The sequence below is a fragment of the Microcaecilia unicolor genome, chromosome 5, assembly GCF_901765095.1.
Source record: "Microcaecilia unicolor chromosome 5, aMicUni1.1, whole genome shotgun sequence".
NCBI classification, from domain to species: domain Eukaryota; kingdom Metazoa; phylum Chordata; class Amphibia; order Gymnophiona; family Siphonopidae; genus Microcaecilia; species Microcaecilia unicolor.
The window spans coordinates 78,253,556-78,277,322 of NC_044035.1; the positions used below are offsets into that span (position 1 = coordinate 78,253,556).

Below are 23,767 nucleotides of genomic sequence, written 5' to 3' on the forward strand. Positions count from 1 at the left end.
CAGCGGGAGGGGGGAGAAAAGGAGGGACCTGGCACCACCAGGTTTGCACTTGCTCAAAAGAGCCCTCAACCCCAGGCACTCAACAAAACCTAAAAATTAGGCTTGGAGGCCTAGCCAGAGCTGCTGCTGTGTGTGACCACCACCTGCTGAGATAGAGAACATACTGAGGAGTTTCTGGCAGCACATGACCACATATAGGGAGGCAAAAGTTTGCTCTCTATCTCCACCTGCTGGTAGATGGACACAACCCACCAGTCTATGGATTGATCAGCTTGATGATATGGAACAAGAGTTATGCTCATGGTCAGGCCCATGGCACACAATGCACCAAGAGTGCAGGTCCATCATAAAAATCACCCAATTACATTGGGTGCACCTCTTGAAGCTAACTAGGGGTCTTCTAAGACATCGAGAAAAGATTCACGGCCAAATTAAACTCCACAATTGTGAACCGAAAAAAGGGCAGTGTTCAAATTGGTCAGGACTAGCAGTCTGTGAAAATTTAAGGGAACCTGAAGACCCAAAAAAACTGATTAAAATAAAGGGACATTAGAACAGAAAAATAATCGCCTTGAAAAGGAAAATTACTCGCTCGGGAAGGCACTGCGAAAGAGCGAGATAGTAACACAGTAGATGATGACAGATAAAGATCTGTACAGTCCATTCAGTCTGCCCAACAAGATAAACTCATAGCATAAGGTACGATGTGATATTACACAAGGCATGATGTGATAGTGCACTGTGAGAACACAAAATGCATCCTCCATGCTCCATGGAAAAAAACAAGACTAAGGGACCCAGACCACGTGGTGGATGGAAAGGCACTAGTGCATGTGTCGTGGGATGCTAGTGGAAAGTTCTCACACTAGTCAGTGTGTGCACTGGGATCTATCAGATGATGTTACCCTGCTGTGAGAATATGAAGGGCTGCTTGTCCTCACAGAAGTCATATTACTAGAAAATCAAAGCATTAACATTTCTGAGCATCAATACCCAATAATTTGAAATGGTTCTATGGCATGATCTGTGGAGATAACTGAAGCTTACCTTGATAAGAGAAGGATATTGAGTTGCATCTTTTTCCAAAGGCAAAATGTCAAAATTAGTTGGAATAAATTCATTCTTCATAGGAAGCTTGAATTTTCCATTGAGATCAGCCTTTTGCCATTTCTAAAGAAAATGAAAATATAAGATTAATGTGTGAATATGAAGTAGACAAGAACACATACTTTTGGGCATTAAAAAGGTATGAAAACATAATTTTCTAACCCAAGCATGCCACCATAAATATCTATTCAAAAGACAAGTTTATAGTATGCACATTGTAATTTTCCATGTATTAACGCTCTATATATGTAAGTGAAATATTTACAGTAGTGTTAAAATAATGGATTATTTCTGTACCCACATATTGTAACTATAGCTGTTTTTTGAAATTTAATATATTGTTTGTTTTTTCAGAAACGATTCCTATATATAAAATATTGCGACTTATCTTAAGGAGATGTGATTGGTGCATCACTTCTTTTCAGTCCAAAAACCATCACCACAAATATGGCAAATTTATCTTCTGTTACCAAGTAAAAGAATTCTTCTATCCACTGATTAACATACAGCATATATTACTTTGTTAAACATGTGTCTTATGTTTATTCAGACTTGATATACTGCCATTACTTCAAGATCAAAGTGGTTTACAATAACAAAATTTAAAATGTTAAAAACAAAAATGAAAGGAATGCCATAAAAATAGGAAAGAAAAATACTCATTCTGCAATAGTATATGAAAAAAATGTAATGTACTTTGTGTTATATAATTGAAATTAAAAATAAATTAAAATTAAGCTACAAGTACAGATACAAGCCGTCTAGGCCCGTCACAGGAGACGCTCTACAGCATTTAGAAACCAAAAGCCAACTGAAAATAATGAGTTTTCATTATAATTTTAAAATTATTCAAAGGACAATTCATTCTAAATCTCCAGAGGGAGACCATTCCATAACCTTGGAGACAAAAAGAAAAAAAAGCTGACAATCTAGTAGACTCCAAATAAGCAAGTCTAGGTGACGGTAGAGTAAGACATCTGGAGTCTAAAAATCTAAGATTACGAAAAAGGGTATATGGGGTGACATTAGACAGGCAAGATGGTTCTCCAGCATAAAGAACTTTATGAGTTAGGAGAAGCATTTTGAACTGCACACAATAAGATAACGGCAACCAATGAAGTCTAATAAGAGGAATAACTGGATTAAATCATCTAGCCCTGAGAAGAATTCTAGCAGCTGTGTTTTGAAGTGTTTGTAACTGCCGCAACTGAAATTTTGGAAGTCCGGCATAGATAGAATTACAATAATTAAATCATGATAGAACAAAAGCATGAAGAAGAGTGTGAATAGAAGCAAAATCCAAATAAAATCTTACAGAACGAATCTGGTGTAACAACAACAATCCCCCCAACCCCCCCCCCCCCTTTTTTTTACAACCTGAGAAATTTGTTTATCAAAGGAAAGCTTTGAATCAATGACACCTAGATAACAAAAGAAGAAACTGGAGAAACTAAAAGATCCCATAGAGAAAGTGGAGTGGTAGGAAGAATCAGTGAACCAGATACTAAAAAAGCAATTTTTTTGAAGGATTAAGAACTAATTTATGATCAACTAATCACTGCGAAAGAATGGAAAGTGCATCTTGGAGAGGAGTCAGATTGGGAGATAAAGGAGAAGTAGGATATACAATCAGAATATAATCCACGTAGAAGTAAAAAAACAAATATTGTGATCTTATAATAAAAGAGCTAAATGGTTAAGAAAGATATTTAATAACGAAGAGGAAAGGACTGAACCATGAAGGACTCCACAATGAAGAGGAATATCATCAGAACAGATACCCTGATTAGAGACAGAAAAGACACAAATAGAAATGAAGTGAACCATGGAAGAGTAAGACCAGGTAACCCAATAGACTGAAGACAAAAAAGAAGTTTATGACCTATGACATCAAATGCAACTGACAAATCTAATGAAATTAATAAGAGCAATCTCACATGATAGTTTGTTACTGTGAATTACATTTAGGGCTTCTGATTCTGGGTGTTTAAAATTTGTAAATTTAGGTTTTATTTTCAAGCAAATTAGGTGCTTTGGAAGGATACTAAAAATCTAAGTATTGCATATTGTGGTTTCATGTCATAAAATTAAATTTTTGGCACATTTTTAGGTGGATTCTGTATTTTATATGTTCACACATCCACAGCTATCACACTACCTTTTTCTCAATACTCCTCATAATCCCATGTATATTCTCTCTCAATAGCCCTCATTGTTCTGCAGATATACACTCTGGGGGACAGAGGGCCAGGGAAGGAAATGAATGCTCTCATACACAAATATTTTCTTGATTCCACTACACAGCCCCCTCCCTAGCTTGATCCCAGCATACACTCCCCTTCCCTTTAGTGACTCTAGCACTTTCTGCTCCTCCCCTCTCTGATCCTAGCATTGCTTGGGCCAGCTCTTCCATGCTGCAGCACTGAAGTGTGGCAGAGGTGGGAAAAAAAGGAACCTCTCCTCCTCTCATCAGACCCAAATCAGCTGCATTTTCTTCTAGCTTTCGATCTGCAAGGCCACTGCCTCCTTCTTTAGTCCTTCATAGTCAAACAAGACTTCTCCCTCTATGGCTGCTTGCATTCTTGCAGCAAGAAAACAGGTCCCACTCTGATCATGTCATCCAGCTCTGTGACAGTAGCAGTTAAACAATGTCACTGGAGCATGGTAAAACAAGGATAATTTTTGCAGGCGTATTCGATTATAGCTTAAAATCAGATGCCCTAATCATATTAAACTAGGAAAACAAACCCACAAGCAAGAACTTGGCTGAAAGGAGCTGCATTCAAAATGGGAAATTGACGATACGCCACACAGAGAGAAAGTGGTGCAGCACTGCGTATGCTTTGTAGCGCTATAGAAATGCTAAATAGTAGTAGTAATAGTAGTATTTCTCAATTTATTTATTAAAAAATTTCTATGCCGCTTACAACTAAGCAGCTCAGAATAAAATCATTCACAAATAAAACTCTTCTTACATCAGTGGCTCATTATGTGTAATAAGAATGTATTCTTAGAATGAGTGAGTCACTAATCAGTGAATAATCGATGATAGAGCCCTCAGTCAGTCAGTCACATTACCCTATCAGGTTTACCAATATGAAAATGACAACATTTGAGTTGAGTCCATTTTCAGAGGCATTAACTTGGGAACAGAGTTCAAGGGTTCCAATGTAGTGAAATGCCTTCCAGGATCCTCAGCTACCAGAAGTACCGACCAAATACTGAATGTGATCCGAGAAGAGAGCAAAGATTCTAATACTGATGTTGTAATCCACTTGGGGACAAATGACCTGGCCAACAACAGCAAGTTTACAGCACAGAGAAAACTCCAGAAGCTTGGGGAGGGACTGAAGTCTTTGATTCAGATTGCGGCTTTTTAAAAAGTAATTCCTACATGTGGGAGGGGAGGGGAAAGACTACGTATTAGGCTGCTCCTCCACTCCTCCCTCTCAAAAAAGCCACCCAGAACTCTCTCTCACACCTTTCACTAGTAAACACACAAATCCTCAGCACATACTCCACCAAAGTTTTCAGTCTTATCTTTGCCCCCACCTAGATGCACATTCCACCTGAGTTTTCTCAACCTCTCCAGCACTCACACATCATAGCTTTCTGAAATCCCATCCCCACTCCATACTTTCTCCACACCTCCCTAGCCCTTTCTCTCCCCATCCCTTTGGCACATACATACACCTAAACCCAACTCTCTTCCCCCCCTCCCATGGTATCCCCATATTTCAACCATGGTACCCCCAGATTGCTCTCCCTTCTACTTGCCCCCTAATACAGTACTCCCTTCTCAGCTTCCCTCTTTCATCTTCTTTTGCCCCTCGCCTCCTGAGCTCTCCCCTGCCCCTAGTGTGCACAGCCCAGTTTATTTTGTTCATTTCCTCTGGACCCCTCCCTTCCCCAGTACTCAACACAAGTGGAAGAGCAGGAGGAAAGCAGCTGTAGTCAGACCGTGCTTCTGTTCATCTGCTGCGCTGGTTCTCGCTGCTGAATTTGAATCATGCAAACACCATCAAACTCAGCAGTAAGAACTGGCACAGTAGATGAGCAGAACACAGCCGGACATACAGCCGCTCTGCTCCTCCACTTGTGTAGAGTGGCAGAGAAGGAGGGGGCTCAGAGGAAATGAATGAGACAAACTAGACTTGCTGGGAGCAGAAGAGATTTCAGGGAGCGAGCTGCTGCATTGCCTTGGGCCCTGTACAGAATCCCGTGCTGAAGCGCTGAATTCTGCATATGGTGCACAAGACGGGAATTTGGCACAAATTATGTGTTGTGTAATTCCTCTAGGAGTGGTCATTGCATGTCACTGGAATAGCTCTTTCAGAACTCATAATGGCATGTAAACCTCTGAGCATTTGTGACCCTCTGCACAAAGCAGTCTCTTCATTACTTTAATTAATTCCATAGCTCAAAAAGGAACGGGGAGTATGACGGGGCTGTGCGCCTCATCAGACTTGCTGTCTACAGATAAAGTGAACTTACTGTCTTGAAGTAGGTGTTCTCCAAAGACAGCAGGACATAGATTACCACTGATGGGTGATGTCACTGACAAAGCCCCAGACTGGGCACTACTCAGCATTCAGAAGCTACTCAGCATTCAGACGCTTCCCGAAGCCTTTGGCAGGCCTGATCATACATGCAAGCGTGCCTTTCCTGCTCACCCGACTTGTGCAAGACCCTCACAGTTGGATAAAAAAAGCAAAAAGAATACAAAGCATAGAGAATACAACTTCTAGGGGAGGTGGGAAGCACATGGTAATCTATGACCTGCTGTCCTCGGAGAACACCTGCTACAGGTGAGTAACATTACTTTCTACTACTACTACTAATCATTTCTATAGCATTACTAGACGTATGCAGCACTGTATGCAGGTACTTTCTCTGTCCCTAGAGGGCTCACAATCTAAGTTTTTTTTCTCTGAGGACAAGTAGGATAGAAGATTAGTACAGATGGGAAACCTTAGCTATCAGGCTCACCACAAACAACAAACAGTCAACAGTGACTAGCAACAGCAAGACCAATTAGAACCAATAATTCTTAAAAAAACAAAACAAAAACAAAAAACACGAAAATTCTCTGTTGTGAAGGTACAGCCTAGAACATAAATGAATAGGCTTAGAAGAGTGGAGTTGGAGTTGTGTAGCATTTGTTATCAACAGCGCATTTGGACTGTACATTGAGTTGAAGTCTTGGATATTGTATTGAACTTGTTTATGTGAAATAATAAACATACATTTAAAAAAAAAAAAAAAGAAGAGTGGAGTTGGATTCTAGACTCCAAACAAATTCTGCTGGACTGCCTGACCGAACAAGCTGTCATGTCAGGTATTCTGTTCCAAACAGTAGTGAGATGTGGACAAGGTAAGCTGTCCCTATTCAACTTGGGTCAAAAGAAACAAAAAGCTGTGTGGATTGTTTATGGGCTTTAGTCCGCTCTAATTAAGGCTTGCTTGCAGTCAAAGGTGTGTAGTGCACTTTCATCATGATGGGCATGAGGTTTTGGGAAAAACTGTTGGCCTAACGACTGATTGGTTACGGTGGAAATTTGACACTACACCTTAGGAGGGTATGGAGAACTATTCTGTTATGATGAAATCTCGTGGAAGTGATTGGAAAGTAAGCCCAATTCCAGACACACTTTTCAACTAAAGCCTGTAGCTCACTGACTGTATGCTGAAGTAACCATCACCAAAAATAAGACCATCCCAGGCAGATACTTCAGATACATGAATGAAGTGGCAAAAAAGGAGCTTTCACCAGCTGGGAAAGGATGAATTTGATGTCCCATGACATGAGAGGCTTTCTCAGAAGCAAGCCTTACAAAAAACTAACAACTAGAGGTCATACAGAAATGGGCTTACCCTCTACATGGTGATGGAATGCACCAACTGCACTGAGGTGGACCCTTACAGAGTTGGTTTTTACACCAGACTCAGAGAGGTTTAGAAGATATTCAAGCAGTTTAGGGCAAGGAAAGGATTTAGGGCCTTGTCCTCAAACCAGACAGCAAACCTCTTCCATTGGAAAGTATAACACTGTTTTGCTCTAGATATCCATAGGTGCTATCCAGATCAAACACCACGTCTTAGTGAAATCTTTTCTGGAAGCCAGAAGGACCCCAGAATCACCCATGGACAATTGAAGGGATGTAACTTAGTAACATAGCCAAGGTCAGCAGATAAAGACCTGTACAGTCCATCTAGTCTGCCCAAAAAGGTGGTCAAAGTTGAATCTGGCACTCTGCACAGGTTCCACGTCTTCATTAATCTCTATCTCTTCCCGCCAATTTTGGGAAACAGACCATAGAAGTCTGCCTGCCGCCGGTCCTACTTCCCAACTATTGGAGTTGCTGTCAAAGTCCACTCCAGCCTTGATCCTGATCTGTTTTTGCTATTTATGGGACCCTAAGCATAAAAGTCTGTTTGGAATTGGGCTTACTTTCCAAACTCTGAAGCTGCGATCAAAGCTCAATTCAGTTATGAGGTCATTTAAACGTTTGATTTATTAGACTTCATCCTTTTCTATATACTGTTCCTCTGTGTTTATCCCAACACATTCTTGAAATCCGTCACCATTTTGAGCAGGCACCCAGCAGGAAGGAGTCCTAGTCCCCCTCCTTCTCCGAAGGTAGGAGAGGGGTTGGGGGGCACCACTATACCACCAGGGCTACCCCTCATGTGTGTGTGTGTGTGTGGGGGGGGGGGGGGGGTGGTCGGGGTCCTGACCAGGAATCCCGCTAGTCCACCAGGGTGTTATTTTTCAGCGGTGGGGGTTATGCCTTTAGGAGGGGGGGGGGCTTGGGTCCACCAGACCCTCATGTCTTTGCGGGTGGGTCTAAGGTCCCACTGGACCACCAGGACTAGTGTCTGGGGTAGGGTCCACTGGACCACCAGCGCTTAGATTTGACAAGGCCATTTCCTATTCCTCCCCTGTTTGGCACAACCCTAACGCCAACTCCGAGCTGGCAGAGGGTTTGCCGCGCTGCCCACTAAGCATTGGGGAGGAATGGGTAATTTATTTATTGTGAACATTTCTATCCCATCAAGGCAGGCTCTATGTGGCTTACAACATTTGAGGAAGTGCAACATAATAATTCTAGTGCAAATCACAGTATAAAGTAGATGAGGGGAAGAGAGGGAAACAGCAGGGGAAAAGAATGTGGGGGTGCAGAAGATCAAGCAGCAGATGAGTAAGACCAATCACACAGGTAGGTCTTTAGGGATTTCTTGAACAGACTGTGATCGGTTGTCTCTTTTAACGGTGACAGCAGAGCATTCCAGTAATGTGGACACGTGAAGCAAAAAGAAGCATGCTCAGAGTCTATGAGCTCATTATTTCACACACTTGCCGGCTCTGAGCATTTGGCAGTAGCAAATGCTGGCGCTAGTACAGCGCTAATGGTTTCTAGCACCCGCATTTGCTCATGAGATTTGGGGCACAAATTCTGAACTCTAGGAGAGCTGTTCTATTCTAGCAACATAGGATGACAGCACTCTTACTTTATGTGACTGACTGACTCAATCTTACCTATGAATAGATTATTTATATTAGCATTATTAATTTCATTAAAAGGAAGATCAGGACTAACATGATTTTATTTATTTTGTATTTTTGATATACCACAAAATTGAGCCTGGATAGGCAACTAAGCGATATACACCATGACTTAAAAACAGAACAGTACTGATGAAGCAGGCCCAGGGATAAGGAACAGATGAAAGGGATCAAAGGGAAGACAGAGGAAGGTGCGTAACAAACTGAAAAAGCTGTAGATGAACCTATGCCCTAAATAAAGGATTTAAAAAAATAGGTGAGTTTTCAGAAGGGACATAAATGATTGTAGAGGCTTAGGTGTCCTCAGGGAAGAAGGCAACAAATTTCACAGTTTAGGACCCAGATAAAGCAGTGTCTCGAGAAAGTGAGAGATGAAGAGTTGATGGGGATGGTACATAGAAGAGATTATCAGATGAGGAGCAGAGACACTGAGCGGGACAATAAGGAACCAATAGTTTGGATAAACTGAAGCTTTAGCAGATCGATTCTTAAAGACAAGCATCAGCATTTTAAAACAGATCCTAATTGAGACAGGGACCCACTGTTCGAGTTTAAAGAGGAAGGTGACGTGAACGAAAAGGTGTGCACGATGGATACATTTAATAGCTGTGGATTGAATCAGTTGAAGGTGCTTAATAGAGTATAGAGATAGACCAGCTTAGAGTGAGTTGCAGTAATCAATTCCAGAGATCACCATAGCAAGAACAAGAGAACGAATAGAAGATACGAAAAGGACAAACTGATTGAATTCTGTGCAATGCAAAGAAAGAGGAATGGCAACAGCATCAATTTGTGGTTTACATGTAAGTTTAGAGTCAAAATTGACCCCCACAATATGGACAGATTCATTATTGTTGATATATTAGTATTTAGAAGCATTTTGTCCAACAGTAAAATATTTAAAAATATACTAAGGAAAATTTTTGAAAGACTTATTTTGTTTTCTAATGACACTAATCCCCTTTGCTAATACATTTTTTTTGTGTGTCTGGTTTTTTTTTTTCAGGGGGGGGGGGGGGGTCCTTTTTTTTTTTAAACAGCTCTTTTCACCTTCTTTGTGCACCTCTGGCTTTGGGATATCTGATTCTGTTTACAAATATTTTCTTTGATAGAACCCAGTAGAGAAATTATAGTGTTCAGAAATAGCAAAAGATATTTACCCAAAGCAGGTATTCTCCGAGGACAGCAGGTCTTATATTCTCACAATTGGGTAACGTGACCCGCGTTGCCCAGTCCGGAGCTTATTTCAAGCTAAAAAGAACTTGTGGAGCGAGGGACTCACTCCATTGTGCTGTGTCAAGGTAGTCTCCTGTTATCTTCAGGCGGTTTTTTGACACAGCGCATTGCGAAACATGGATCTATGTCGGTGAATCCAGGTCTCCACTATATAAGCAGAAGCTTAAAAGCCTAAAGCTAAGTACAAAAATTAAATAGATATTAAACTTAACGTATAGCTATGAGAAAAAAAGGAGAGAGAGAAAAAATTCTTGAAAAATATAAGTAAATAAGTAAATAATAAGGGTCGATGAGGATTACGATAACACCTCTGATTTGTGCCTGGCTCACTTAAGCCATTATTGAGGTAGTTAAGTGAATCTGATGATCCTATTAAAAAACTTGAACTAGACCATGCTATTATTAAGAGGATATTGAAGCTGAGTATAATGAGATAATCGATTGAACTACTCCCTTCATTGTTTAAGATTTTGTGTGTGCCTTGTGAATACGTTGATTATACCAGTATTCTGTATCCACAGTGGCCAATCCAGGTCATAAATACCTGACAGGATCCCAAAAAATAGCTAGATGCCATTTGCTTATTCCCAGGGACAAATGTAGATTTCTCCAAGTCTACTTAAAAATGGTTTATGAACTTATTTATTTTTTGGATTTGATATGCTGCCCATCAGTCAAAATATCTATGTGATTTATAATGATAAAATTAAACAAAGACAATCAATAATACAGATAAAACTACCGTATGGATGTGACAATAGTTGTAATAATACAGAGGGAAAGGAATAGAAAGGAAAAAGTAAGTAACAAATAGATCGAGAGAGGAAACCAGTGCTCAATCTCCACACCAATCCACCCAGCAAAAAGAAATCATAACAATCCTGGTGTTTGGTGCTTGTCTTGCGTTTGAAACACAATCTAAAACAGTGAGTCTTCAGAGAAGATTTAAACCTTTATATGACAAATCTAATCTGAGGTCCAATGGCAAACTGTCCCATAGAGTAGAGACCAATACACTAAAGGAATTGCACCAAAGGATCTCAAGCAGATCTTATTTTAAGTTGAAACAACCAGCAAATTATGGGTGGATGAGCAAAGAGTTCATGTTGGCACATTGGGAATAAGGAGACTAGGCAATATCAGGGGCAAACCCAAGTAGAAAATTCTATGAGCCAAAACGGCAATCTTCTAGGATGTCCTGTATGAGACAGAGAGCCAATGCTGCTCCTTCTGAAGAGGAGTCACATGATCATATGTTCTTGATCCACTAAGGAGTCTCACAGCTGCATTCTGGACTAGCTGTAGTCTTTTATATGAGATACTTTTAAGTCTGGATAGACGCACTACACAGTAATCTATGAATGAGAGAATTAGTGTACGAGTTAGAGCATGAAGGGCCTTGATGTTAAAAAAACAAAAACAAACTTTTGAATAGAGAACACGGTATGCAAAACATAGAAGGATTTCCTAGTTAAAACATAATGCACACAAAATTGATTTAATGTATGTTAACCTACAAATTAACATGTGAACTTTAAAGTTAATTTGCAATCATTAAAAAGATCTAATATGTTAAAAAAGTTTCTTGTTAAACAAACATGTGAAACAACCCCAAAAAATCCTTAAACTAAGAAAAAGGCCCAAAATCCAAAATGAACCAAAAATGTTTTCACATTGAAAGTGTAGATACATAGAACAGTGAAACTAATTTCTACTTCAAGAGCATTTGAAATGGCACTTTTTAGGCATCAGAATGTGAAAAAAGCACTAGCATTTGAAGAATTTTGCAAAGCAGCACAATAGCAGAAAAGCGAAGATACTTACCTGTAGCAGGTATTCTCCTAGGACAGCAGGCTGATTGTTCTCACATGTGGGTTGGCGTCCACGGCGGCCCCAGGAACAGAGATTTTTCCAGTAAAATCCAGAAAACTTTGCGACAGCCAGAAGAGCACGGGACGGACGCACTGCGCATGCGCAGTCATTTTCCTGCCCGCGAGCGTCTGTTCCTGCCTCAGTTATATCAAAAGCAAATAAAGAATAAAACAACAACTCCAAAGGTGAGGTGGGCGGGTTGGTGAGAACAATCAGCCTGCTGTCCTCGGAGAATACCTGCTACAGGTAAGTATCTTCGCTTTCTCCGAGGACAAGCAGGCTGCTTGTTCTCACATGTGGGGTATCCCTAGCCCCCAGGCTCACTCAAAACAATGGTCAATTGGGCCTCGCAACGGCGAGGACATAAAGACTGACCTACGAAGAAACAGCTGAGAGTGCAGCCTGGAACAGAATAAAAATGGGCCTAGGGGGGTGGAGTTGGATTCTAGACCCCGAACAGATTCTGCAGCACTGTCTGCCCAAACCGACTGTCGCGTCGGAAATCCTGCTGAAGGCAGTAATGAGAGGTGAATGTGTGGACTGATGACTACACCGCAGCCTTGCAAATCTCTTCTATAGTGGCTGACTTCAAGTGGGCCACTGACGCTGCCATGGCTCTAATACTATGAGCCGTGACATGACCTTCAAGAGTCAGCCCAGCCTGGGCATAAGTGAAAGAAATGCAATCTGCTTGCCAATTGGAAATGGTGCGTTTCCCAACAGCAACTCCCTTCCTGTTGGGATCGAAAGAAACAAACATTTGGGAGGACTGTCTGAAAGGGCTTGTCCGCTCCACATAAAAGGCCAATGCTCTCTTGCAGTCCAATGTATGCAACTGACGTTCAGCAGGACGGGTATGAGGACGGGGGAAGAATGTTGGCAAGACAACTGACTGGTTCAGATGGAACTCAGACACCACCTTCGGCAAGAACTTAGGGTGCGTACGGAGGACTACTCTGTTATGATGCAATTTAGTATAGGGAGCATGGGCTACTAAGGCTTAAAGCTCACTGATTCTACGAGCTGAAGTAACAGCCACCAAGAAAATGACCTTCCAAGTCAAATACTTCAGATGGCAGGAATCCAGTGGCTCAAAAGGAGGTTTCATCAGCTGGGTGAGGACGACGTTAAGATCCCATGACACTGGTGGAGGTTTGACAGGGGGCTTTGACAAAAGCAAACCTCTCATGAAGCTTACAACTAAAGGCTGTCCTTCCACACGTTGATGGTAAGCACTAATCGCACTAAGATGAACTCTTACGGACTTGGTCTTGAGACCAGACTCTGACAAGATGATTAATAATTAGGTCTGCCACCTCTGTTACGCAGCGGAAGCCATGAGCTTTCCACTATCCTGATAAGGATTGCATGTTCCCTAAAAATACTTAATTACCTCAACCTTGTATCTGCTCATGACAGTTTTACACAGAGCAGCAGCAGGCTCCTTAATTAGAAAGAAACCCAGTATTCAGTAGATATAATAGTATAGACTGGGCACTGACAAGCTCCATAATCAGAAGGACTCACTGGGATATAAGTTTATTACAATCTCACCAATAGCAGTACAGGCAAATCAGGCATTCACGTAGTGGAACAGCTCTTCACGACACGTCCTCTCTCCCCAGCCTTCTGGAGTCTTCTGATCTTAATACCCTTCTGACTCCCCTTTTTATACCATTTTGACCCTATTCACTCCAAAGGACCCTAGCTTTCTCACCAGAGCTCTTGGCCCTTATCAGTTGATAAGAATGACTTCACATATTCTCAAGCCCTAAGTACAAACAAATTATGTTTAGGACAACATCTGCGAAGAAATAACGTCATAGGTAATTTTGTCCTCCTCAGCTCCCCCTCCCTCTACTTGCACCTGGCCCTCTACCAACTTGCATTAGCCAAAACATCTTAGCTCATGACGTCTCGCAGGTGCCAGTCCCAGGATTGTTGACAAGCGCAAATCCCCCTTCCCTTGCCAGCTCTCTGGGAACTCATTTCAGCTTGAGCTGCAGTGAAATATATTTTGCATCAGAGATGATTCTTGATTTTAAGAGGCCTAGCTCTTACCCTGAGCCATTGGCCTGTATTTTACTGAGAGCAAGTGACAGTATATTTCTACATTCCCCTCTTGCTGGCCCCCCCCCAGGGGGGGGGGCGGCACACATGACTACTAGTGTGTGTGGCTATCATTTCCAAAGGGCTCTTAAGAGTCCTGTGGGGTGGGGGGATGTATACGTTTGAGGTGACAGGGGTGCTCTGACATAGTGAGGGAAAGCCATAGCAAGAGTTAGCATATGGATATACAAACATATGCTGGATGAAATGCAGCATTTATTAAAGTGTAGAAGGTATTCAAGAAGGGTCTGTGTAGGACAAGAGCAAGGATCCAGGGCCTTGCTGTCACACCAGATGGCAAACCTCCTCCATTTAAAAGAGTAACACCTCTTTGTGGAATCTTTCCTGGAAGCAAGACTTGGGAGACACCCTCAGAAAGACCCAAGGAGGCAAATTCTACGCTCTCAACATCCAGGCTGTGAGGGCCAGAGACTGGAGGTTGGGATGCAAAAGCGCCCCCTCGTTCTGAGGGTTGGAAAACACGCCAATCTCCACGGTTCTTTGGAGGACAACTCCAGAAGAAGAGGGAACCAGATCTGACGCGGCCAAAAGGGAGCAATCAGAATCATGGTTTCGCAATCTTGCTTGAGTTTCAGCAAAGTCTTCCCCACCAGAGGTATGGGAGGATATGCATACAGAAGGCCCTTCCCCCAATGCAGGAAAAAGGCATCTGACGCTCTCTCTATGTCAAATGTACAGCGCTGCGTGTGTCTGGTAGCGCTATATAAATGCTATTAGTAGTAGTAGTCTGTCGTGGGCCTGAAGTCTGGAACAGAACTGAGGGACCTTGTGATTGATCTGTGTGGCAAAACGAACCACCGAGGGGGTGCCCCACTCCCGGAAGATCTATTGAACGAGCGCGCTGGGGCTGAGCCTGAGAAGGCTGTCGGGAAGGTGGATTGTACCTACGTTTATTGTAAGAATAGGGAGCAGTCCTCCTTCCCCGGAAAAAATGTCTACCTGTTGAGGTAGATGCTGAAGGCACCCGGTGGGAGAGCTTGTCGAGGGCGGTTTCCCACTGGTGGAGCTGCTCTACCACCTGCTCGACTTTCTCGCCAAAAATATTATCCCCCCAGCAAGGAACATCTGCAAGCCGCTGCTGGGTTCAACTGTCTAGGTCAGAGGCATGCAACATCAAAAGTGTCATAAGCACCCCTGGACAGGAATTTGCAACACACCTTCAGCTGCCTGACCACCTCCTGAAAAGGCCTGGCGTGCTCCGGAGGGAGCTTGTCCAACAAGTCCGCCAGTTACTTTACATTGTTCCGCATGCGGATGCTCGTGTAGAGCTGGTAAGACTGAATTTTGGACACGAGCTTAGAGGACTGATAGGCCTTCCTCCCAAAAGAGTCTAAAGTCCTACCTTCTCGCCCCGGGGGCGCCAAGGCAAAATCCCTAAGTACTCCTGGGCTCTCTTGAGAGCGGAATCCACAACCATAGAGTCGTGAGGTAACTGCGACCTCATCAACTCAGGTTCTCCGTGAATCCGATATTGGGACTCAGCTTTTTTGGGAATGGTGGGATTACTGAGCGGTTTCATCCAGTTCCGAAGCAATGTCTCCTTAAGGACATTATGCAAAGGAGCAGTGGACGACTCCTTAGGTGGTGAAGGATAGTCAAGGACCTCGAGCATCTCAGTCCTGGGCTCATCCTCAGTTACCACCAGGAAGGGAATGCCCACAGACATTTCCCGGACAAATGACGAGGAGAGACTCTCCGGCAGAGAAAGCTTCCTCTCAGGTGAAGGAGTGGGATCAGAAGGAAGACCACAAGACTCCTCGGAAGAGAAATATCTAGGATATTCCCCTTCATCCCAGGAGGCATCCTCCTCAGTATTGGACAAGAGTTCTCGAACTGCAGTCCGAAAACGGGCCCGTCTTGATGCCGAGGAACCACGTCCTCAATGGCGATGCTGAGAAGTCGACTCCCATGCTGGCGGCGATGAAGCTCCCTCTAACTATGTTGACAGGGAGTTGACCTGGGTGGCAGCCGAGGCCGATGCCGCAAGCGGTACCGGAATCGTGGACCTCACCACAGGCATGGAGCCAGCTGCCGCTTTCATCGACAGTACTGAGGGCGCAAGCACCCCCGGTACCGAGGCAGGCTGATGTAGCAGCCTTTCCAGAAGGCCTGGAAAAATGGTTCAGATGCTCTCCTCCAGAGTCACTGTTGAGGAAGGCTGTGGGACCGGTACAGAAGTCGATGGTGGAATCTGTGGAGGCCTGGGAGGTGGTACCGGGCTGTCCGAAGATCGACGCACCAACACCTCTTCTATGGATGGTGAGCACTCCTCTCGGTGTCGACGCTTTCCAGGTGCCGAATCCTTCGACGCCCCAGAGCTCCCGGTACCGTGCCTCAAAGGAGACCAGTGCCGATGCTTCTTTGTCTTCGCTCGAAGCACGTCACCGGTACTCCTCGGTACCGATGAGGACGTGGAATCCACATGCCTCCTCGGGGTCGGGTCCGACAGCAGTCGGTCCTGGTGGGCCTGCACAGCAGAAGCCTTTGAGACAGGTGGAGACCCACTCGACGGCTCGCTGCTCCCAGCTAGTGGTGATGTCCGGACAGCCATTACCTGCACTCCCGATGTCGATGCCATCCCCGGTGCCGATATCGATGCCACCGACCTCGGTACCGATGACGACGTCGATGCTGAGGAATGAGTCTTGACGCCTGTGTCCGTTTTTTCAAACTCAGACACAACTTGCAAGTGTCTGGGCGATGGTCGGGCCCAGGGCACTGGATGCACCAGGAGTGCGAGTCAGTGCCTGAGATCGACCGCTGGCTCCGAGCACACTTCTTGAAGCCACTGGGAAGCTTCGATGACATCAGCGGAAAAATCAAAAGGCTCGATTGTGCCGATCGAGGGCACAAAAAGGGAGCACCGTGGACGGGCGGCCCAAGAAGGCCGCAACGGAAGCGAAAGGAAACTTAACAGGGGAAAAACTAAGAGAAAAGAGGGTTTCCTTTTTTTTTTTTAACTGGAAAAAAGAAAGACAAAAAAGGTGACATAAAACAAAAAGAAAGCGGTAAAAGAACGCCAGGTCTTTTATAGGGCCTGAGGGAGACCAACACGCATCCACTCTCCACCGCGGAAAAAGAAAAACTGAGGCGGGAAGATGGCCGCGCAGTGTGTCCGTCCCGCACTCTGCTGGCTGTCGCAAAGTTTTCTGGATTTTACTGGGAAAATCTCCGTTCCTGGGGCCGCCGTGGACGCCGACGCACATGTGAGAACAAGCAGCCTGTCCTCGGAGAAGAGCTAGTCATCTACCGACAACGAACTTCACTTGCTTCATCAGCAGTATAAGGTGGTTTTAGTCTTCATACTTTTTAAAGATCCCACATTAAAAGGGCTAAATACATATGTATATGTACATAAATATGCACGTCAGTTAAGATGTGTGAAAAACTATGGGCTCCTTTTACAAAGCAGCGCGCTGAACACAGAGTAGCCCGTTCATCTCTCATGGACCTTTTCCCATTCAGCGCATGCTAATCGGTAGTGCTGCTTTGTAAAAGGAGCCCTATGTTTTCAAAAACTCATTACAGGCAAATACACATTTCAATTTACATAAAATACCCTGCTGCTGTTAATTTAAATAAGCAAACACTGTTGATATAAGCTACTCTTTACTTTTAAAGTTAACCTTGATTGGTTATGGACGATATAAAGGCTGCGGTACTCCAGAGAAGTCTACCAATTTGTCGGTAACCTTCTAGAGATTCCAACAGAGAAAGTCAATTTTTAAGTTACATGAGTAGTTGTATAGATTTTGTAGTAAACAAAACTGAATATAATTCATGCAGAACTCTGAATCCAACTGCTTCATTCAAAATGAAGCCTGTTCTTCCTTCTGACACCCTCATAAATCATCTTCAATAATTTAGCAGGGTGGTTTTAATAAATTTAATGGAGGGACTGGTATAGTGTGTATTTAAACTCTAATATGACGTGCTGTTTTCTACAAATTGCCTGGTCTTTCGTCTTTTTTTTTTCTTTAACGTTAAAGCAGATTGTTAGTAATAGGAAAGGGATTTAAATATGTTTCATAATTAAAAACCTTCTTAATCCAGCCATTATTTTAACAAACCTTAAGAACATCCTCAGATAGTTTTTCCTGTTCGTACTGTGTTCCATACCAGCCTTCAGTCTGCTCTGTTTTTCCTTCAAAAGACTTTGAGACTACTGCCACGCTAAATTAGAGAAGGAAACAAATATGAACAAGTGATTTTATGTAATGGCATTTGATGGGTAATGCTTATCTAGTCAAAGTGTGGAAAAAAGACACAATGAAGGAAGGGGGGGGGGGGGTAAGAGAAAGAGAAAACCTTACATTACAGTGACACAAACAGACATTATTGCAAGGGTATTCACAGAGCACCATGACTAGTAAGAATAGCTGAACCAGTTCTAATTTTACCCTATTGCATATACAGGATGTAGTGGATTCCCTTTTTGAGCTCCCTAGGGAAGAGCTACTTTCACTGCATGTATTATTATTATTATCATTTGTATAGCGCTACCAGACGCATGCAGCGCTGAACATCTAACACAAAGAGACAGTCCCTGCTCAAAAGAGCTTACAATCTAAATAATACAGACAGACAAGACAGATACGGGTGATGAAAAGTAATGGGTAATGAAGTAATAGGTGATGAAGAGTAATGGGTGAGAAGGAAGAAAGGGACAAGGGGAGGGCAACAGAGTAGTAGCTAGGAGCTAAAAGCAGCAGTGAAGAGGTGGGCTTTCAGCATAGATTTGAAAACAGGTAGAGATGGAGCTAGACGTATAGGTCCAGGAAGTCTATTCCAGGCATAAGATGCCGCGAGAGAAAAGGAATGAAGCCTGGAGTTAGCAGTGGAGGAGAAGGGGGACGACAAGAGAGATTTGTCCAGTGAGCTGAATTCACAGGGAGGAATGTAGAGAGAGATAAGAGTGGAGATGTAATGGGGGGACTGCAGAGTGGATGCATTTAAAGGTCAGTAAGAGAAGTTTAAACTGTATGCGGAAGCGGACAGGGAGCCAGTGAAGTGATTTGAGGAGTGGGCTAGTGTGGGTAAAACGATTCTGATGGAAAATAAGTTGTGCTGCAGAATTTTGGACAGACTGGAGAGGAGAGAGATGGCTGAGTGGAAGACCAGTGAGAAGTAAATTGCAATAATCCAAGCGAGAGGCGACTAGGGTGTGGATAAGGGTTCTGGTAGCTTATTCAGAAAGGGCCGAATTTTGCTAATGCTGTAGATAAAGAAACGACAGGTTTTGGCATGTAATGAGTGTAAAACGTAATCTAGCTTATCTTGTTAGCCTGGACTTGGAGCTCTACTGTCACTCTACTTATAGAAAAGGGGAAACAGACATTGCAGAAGAGAACCACCGCTACCGCTGTGAATAGGTTCCGTTATCAATTATTTGTCCTTAAACCCCCCACTTTTTTCGTAACGTCCAATCAGATCTTGCTTTATTTTTAATACTCCACAATGCACTTCAATTCATAAAATATCCAGCAGTAAAACAGTTCCGGAAGACATGTTAAATGGTTATGGTGGTGGAAAACACTTTTGAAACACTGCCTACCTCTGAGGAAAACGTACAGATGGTGAAATGGGCCCTGTTGGGTGATTTCTATTTGATAAAACATAAGTGGGATCTTTCTGGATATTTTATGAATTGAAGCATGTTGCTGTGGAGTATTAAAAATAGTAGTAGTTTGCTGTCCCGTTTAGAAAACACTCCAGCACTATCAGACCCTGTATTCGTGCATCCTTCTGACAGCAACGTAGCTGCATTTTTTTCCCAACTTTTTATTTTAAGACTTTTTTCATACAATAGCATAACAATAAAAGATCACAATACTTTCCCTATGTACATGTGTGCTTGGTTTGTCTTGTACATCTTATTACATCATGCTTAATCTGATACGCAGCATAACAGTGTTCTATAATCAACTTAAAAGTCCTAATCCCCTCCCCCCTAATAACGTAGCTGCATTTTTGACTGAAGCCGCCCTTCTGCAGCTAACAGCAATCCAGCAAGCATCTTTGGATAGAGTACATTACTGTGGAAGAGGTGAAGGCAGCTGTATCATTCCTGAAGCCGGGCAAGTGACCAGGACTTGATGGCCTTTTCTCCAAATTCTATAAGAAATGTTCTGGTTTCTTAACTCCTATATTGGGTACCACATTTAATTCTGTGCTGTGAGAATACCCTCTCCCACCATCTATGCTGGAGGTGGGGGTGCTGGTCTTACCTAAGCCTATGAAGGACCATACCCTGGGTAGCTCCTACAGGCACATATCTTTGTTAAACCTAGATGCTAAGTTGTTGGCGAAAGTGCTTGCTTCTAGACTGAAAGGGGTGATTGATTCCATTGTAGGAGAAGACCAATGTGGTTTTATACTGGGAGGACAACGGGTGATAATGTTAGGAGAACCCTTGGATGACCCAGAACCCGAAAGTCCTACTTACCATTAATGACGAGAAGGCTTTTGATTGGGTCAAGTGGGTTTTCTTGCCTGCAGTCTTAGGCATATGGATTTTGGCCCTCACTTTTGCCATTGGATACAGGAACTTTATAGCGCTCCTCAGGCCCATATTAGGGTGAATGGGGACTACTCTGAGTTCTTCCCATTGGCAAGGGGTACGCAACAGGGGTACTCCTTATCACTTCTTTTGTTTGCTTTATTTGAAGAGACCGTACCTTGACATTCATGGGGCTGTAGTTGGGCATGAAGAGCTATTTCTCAATTTGCTGACAATATCTTACTTACTGTTAGCCAAAAACAGGGGTCTCTTACAGCTTTAACTGCCCTAACTTTCTAGATATTGTAGCATGTATGGCTTTAAAATGAATGCTATCAAGTCTGAGCTTTTAAATATTAACCTTCCAGGTGGAATTTTTCAGACTCTGAAGGGTACATGTCCTTTTACTTGGGCATCAACCCTCATATAATACTTGGGTGTAAATATCCCAATGGATTTGAAAAAGCTAGCTGCTGAACTAGTTCTGATAGGTGACAGAAACTGAACCACACTTGGATGGGAAGGATTGCCATTTGTAAGATGGTGGTTCTTCCTAAACTGCTGTACTTGTGTCAAACTCTACCAATTAATATCTCTGCCTCGCAACTTGCAGCCCTGGATGGAAGATGTTTGCTTTCACCTGGATGAGGCAACCTCCTAGGGTAGCCAGGATCATCTTGACCCGGTGAAGGGTGGTAGGAAGCCAAGGGATGCCTAGTTTTAAACTGTATTTTTACACTGCCTAGGTGAAACCCCTGCTTGATTGGTATGAGTGTCATCCTTAGGACATGTCCACCAAATATGGTAGAAATCTCCCTGCATTTCACACTCTCTCCATCATTGTGCATTTCTTGTCTGGTACAAAATGGACTGAGGTATAATACCATCTGTACAGCATTGTGTACCCATTTTGTATCAAAGGGGTAGCTATAGCTACTTTTAATACTTTTTAAAGATTTTTTCCCCAAGTGTTATAGTCATAAAGTTTGATGCAAGTTAGCTTCCCCTTTAACAGTATAAAGTAATATCGGAGTAGTTTGCTATAACAACACCTGATATAAGCAAGATATTGCCCCTCTACTTGGTCCCCCCCCCCCTTAATGCTTGTTTAGGCAAAGTTTCAGATAGAGCAAGCTCTCCCTTTTGCTCTTCTATAAATCAGATCTCTAACTTGTCCATACGAAAAAAACATCATTTTGAATTAAACCATATTTTTCTTTAAGCTCTTCCCAAGGCATCATTTCCCCATCCTCCCAAATCTGTCCTAGGGTACAGAGCGAACAAGTTGCCAATTGTTTTTAAGTTCCTATGGAAACTTCAGACTTATTACCAAATGTATATAGTATAGGAGTGGAGAGGAAATAGCGTGTATCAGGGAACATCAGAGTATGACACTGTCTCCAAGTTAACGGACATGTCATTAAAACATTAAATTTTCGAGCTAAAGCTAAGAATTGAGGCTTTGGGAGCCAAGGGGCAGCCCAGAGAGAAATATCAGTCAAATAATATTCTACTCAAAGTCATGGCTTAGAGGTAACTTGTAACCATTCTGTCAAAAAGTGAAATTGGGCTGCCATATAATACAGCATAACATTTGGAACTCCAATACCCTCTTACTGCTTGTTCTGGTTTATTTATTAACTCTGGAAGGTTTCTTTAGGCAGATAAAATGAAAAACCTTTCTATTTAGAGTTATGAAAAACCTTTTAGGGATGGAAATGGGAAGGACTGTAAAAAGCCATAAAAGTTTAGGCAACGTAATCATTTTCACTGCATGAATTCTTCCCAACCAAGAAAGATTAAGACCTTCCCAGCATTCCAGTTCTCTCAGAAGTTCCCGTAACTGTGTTGAGAAATTAAGAGTAAAAAGGTACACATAAGACCAGGAGAGCTTTATACCTAAGTACCTAATATATTTGTCTACATCTTCTGATTTTGTTCCTTCAGTAGAGCAATTAGCACAATTTTTTAGGGAAAGATTTTTAAACATTAGGTTACAATTTATCAGTAGACAGTTAGTGGAACTTTTGAATTTTAGTTCTAGCACAGATGGGGTCCCAGTAGACATGATTTGGAATGACCTTTATAAAGTTAGTTGGAGAGACACAAATCAACTGATTAACAAGTTTAATAAATCACATCAAAGGTCATTTTTGATACGTCTAAATCTGATTTTGGACGTTTTGCATAAAACATCCAAAATCTGAATAGTAAGAAGGTCATTTTCAAAAAAGAAAAATGTCTACCTTTTTTATTTTTGAACATACCATTTTGAACAAGGTTTTGCGATTTGAACATTTTGCTTTTTGGTCCATTTTCGAAAAACAAACAAACAAACAAACCTGAATAGGTGCAAAATGTAGAGATTCATGCCATTGGGATGTAGGAGTCGCCAGCACTTGTTAGTAGACTGGTCCCCAGACATCTCAGGAGAGAAATGGGGCACCCTAGAGAGTACTTCTGTGCACTTCATAAAAATGCTCTAAGGTACACATTTCACCTTTGCTCTCTTATCTTGTCCACTGAGCCCTCCAAAACCCACCCAAAACCTACCGCTCCCACTGTATACCACTACAATAGCCCTTATGGGTGCAAATATATGTGGGTACAGTAGGGTTTTGCTGACCTTGGGAGGGGTCACAGTTTCCACCACAAGTGTGACAGGTAGAGGGAGACAGCAAACTTGATCCCCCCACTGTGTACTGCGCCAACCACTATACTACTCCAGGGACCTGCATGCTGCTCTAAGTTAGGTCTGTTAGACCTAACATCTGCATAGAGGCTGGTGAAGTCATATTTTATTAACATTTTTTTGAGAGGGAAGGAGGTCAGTGAACCTGGGGGGGGGGGGGGGGGGGGGGAATTGAGAGTTCACTCCTGATTTGTTCCAGTGGTCATCTGGTCATTTAAGGCACCTGGTTTTAGTCCTGGACCATTTTGTTTTGTTACATTTGTCCCCTTCAACTTCAACAGGGTACAAATTGTATCACAATGATAGAGAGGATCAAATTGGAAGGGGGGGGGGGGGTTGTGCTATATGTTAAAGAGGGAATTGAGTCACATAAAATAAACATTTCACGTGACACAGATAACAGCGTGGAATCATTATGGATAGAAATTCCATGAGTGAAGGGAAGGAGTATTCTTGTAGGGTAGTACTACTGTCCACCGGGACAGAACAAACAGACGGATGAAGAAATGTTTACAGAGATTAGGAAAGCTGGAAAACTGGGCAATGCTATAATAATGGGCAATCTCAATTACCCCAATATTGACTGGATAAATGCTACACAAGTGCCAGAGAGATAAAATTTCTACATGTAATAAATGACTGTTTCTTGCAGCAACTGGTCCAG

The 23,767-nt window shown here is 42.7% G+C and overlaps 1 protein-coding gene across 3 annotated transcripts in view; it reads right to left on the bottom strand.

Moving 5' to 3' along the window:
- The window catches only part of IDE (insulin degrading enzyme), a 441,269-nt gene that overhangs the window by 196,748 nt on the left and 220,754 nt on the right, over positions 1 to 23,767 (bottom strand). For all 3 annotated transcript variants that reach the window (XM_030203006.1, XM_030203005.1, XM_030203004.1), the window contains exons 12-13: positions 17,983 to 18,085; positions 1,048 to 1,170 (exon numbers count right to left, since the gene is read on the bottom strand). In XM_030203006.1, the coding sequence (XP_030058866.1) occupies positions 1,048 to 1,170; positions 17,983 to 18,085 (226 nt within the window). The remainder of the gene's footprint in view (positions 1 to 1,047; positions 1,171 to 17,982; positions 18,086 to 23,767) is intronic.